This window comes from Sinocyclocheilus anshuiensis, unplaced genomic scaffold, assembly GCF_001515605.1.
Source record: "Sinocyclocheilus anshuiensis isolate Anshui unplaced genomic scaffold, SAMN03320099.WGS_v1.1 scaffold1003, whole genome shotgun sequence".
Classification (NCBI taxonomy): Eukaryota; Metazoa; Chordata; class Actinopteri; order Cypriniformes; family Cyprinidae; genus Sinocyclocheilus; species Sinocyclocheilus anshuiensis.
In genome coordinates this window covers 2,449,956-2,451,016 of record NW_015542495.1, presented here as the reverse complement: position 1 = coordinate 2,451,016, position 1,061 = coordinate 2,449,956, and the positions used below count along the sequence as shown (strand labels likewise).

The following is a 1,061-nucleotide window of genomic DNA, read 5'->3' as shown; positions in this document are numbered from 1 at the left end:
CTGAAGCGCTTTTACCTTCTTTCTCCATTCAGCACGTACGAGCTGCGGAAGAAGCCCAGGAGCTCGTGCTCAATGTGCGCGTGAAAAGTGATGTTGATCTTGTAAGTTCTGAGGGGCTTCATCTCTCTGTGCAGCTCGATCACAAACACCTGCTTGGGCTGGTAGTGGAAGCGGCGCTGGATCCTCATGGCGCCCGCTTTCTTGCTGTCCGAATACACCAGCACCTTGTCCACCTCCAGCCGGTCCGTGTGCAGCACAATCAGCTTCGTGGAGTGGACGCACTCGAACTGAATGTGCACCTCGCCGGAGAAGGTGAAGTTCTCCATGGACACGGACAGGCGGAGGTCGTAGTGGCGCGGGCGCAGGGTGGCCGGTAAGCGCAGGTGTCTCCAGGGCTGCTGGCCGTCCTCTGAGTCTCTGTGACTGATGTTAGCGTCCCGGGACTGTTTCCACTTACTGTTGCTGGAGCCGTTCGCGGCCAGAGCCCCGCTGCTCTCCGCGGCGCATCTCTCGAAGCTGACGCTGAGCGTGATGGCGATGGCCGTGACGATGATGAGGGTGAGGATGGAGATGGCGAAGCCCAGCACAAGTCTCTTATTCACCGTGATGTGCTGCTCGGTCGTCCGGGGCCGCACCACCACGCTGTCGGCCCACTGATCAGACAGAGCCCGTCCGTTCCTCATGCTCGCGTCCTCGATCCCCATTATATGACGGATCTGATGTGTTTTATATTCATGATCAGCCTCCGTTCACGCGATGCAGCTTCAAACTGCGGTGGATGAACCGGCGGACTGATTTAAAGGCAAAAAAATCGGCGAAGATCCCGCGAAACGCGCAAAGCTTCGAAGAGAACGAACGAACTGATGATCGATGACGTCGAGACTAGATTCGCTCGTATCAGAAGTTCGTTTGGTCAGATGCTGGAGCTCATCGAGTCCCGCCGCACATCCATCTCTGCTCTGACATCAGTCTGATGTGGATGAAGGTCCAGCACCTGCTTCCTGATCAATCGCGAGAGTGTTGTGAATCTCTCTTTTCTGCCTCCATCCTCACTGTTTCTC

At 56.5% G+C, this 1,061-nt stretch overlaps 1 protein-coding gene across 1 annotated transcript in view; it reads right to left on the bottom strand.

Moving 5' to 3' along the window:
- The window catches only part of LOC107694150 (thyrotropin-releasing hormone-degrading ectoenzyme), a 114,589-nt gene extending 113,792 nt beyond the window's left edge, over positions 1-797 (bottom strand). Inside the window, exon 1 of the mRNA XM_016493755.1 lies at positions 16-797. Within this exon, the coding sequence (XP_016349241.1) occupies positions 16-704 (689 nt within the window). The 5' untranslated portion in view covers positions 705-797. The remainder of the gene's footprint in view (positions 1-15) is intronic.
- Positions 798-1,061: the final 264 nt, after the last annotated feature.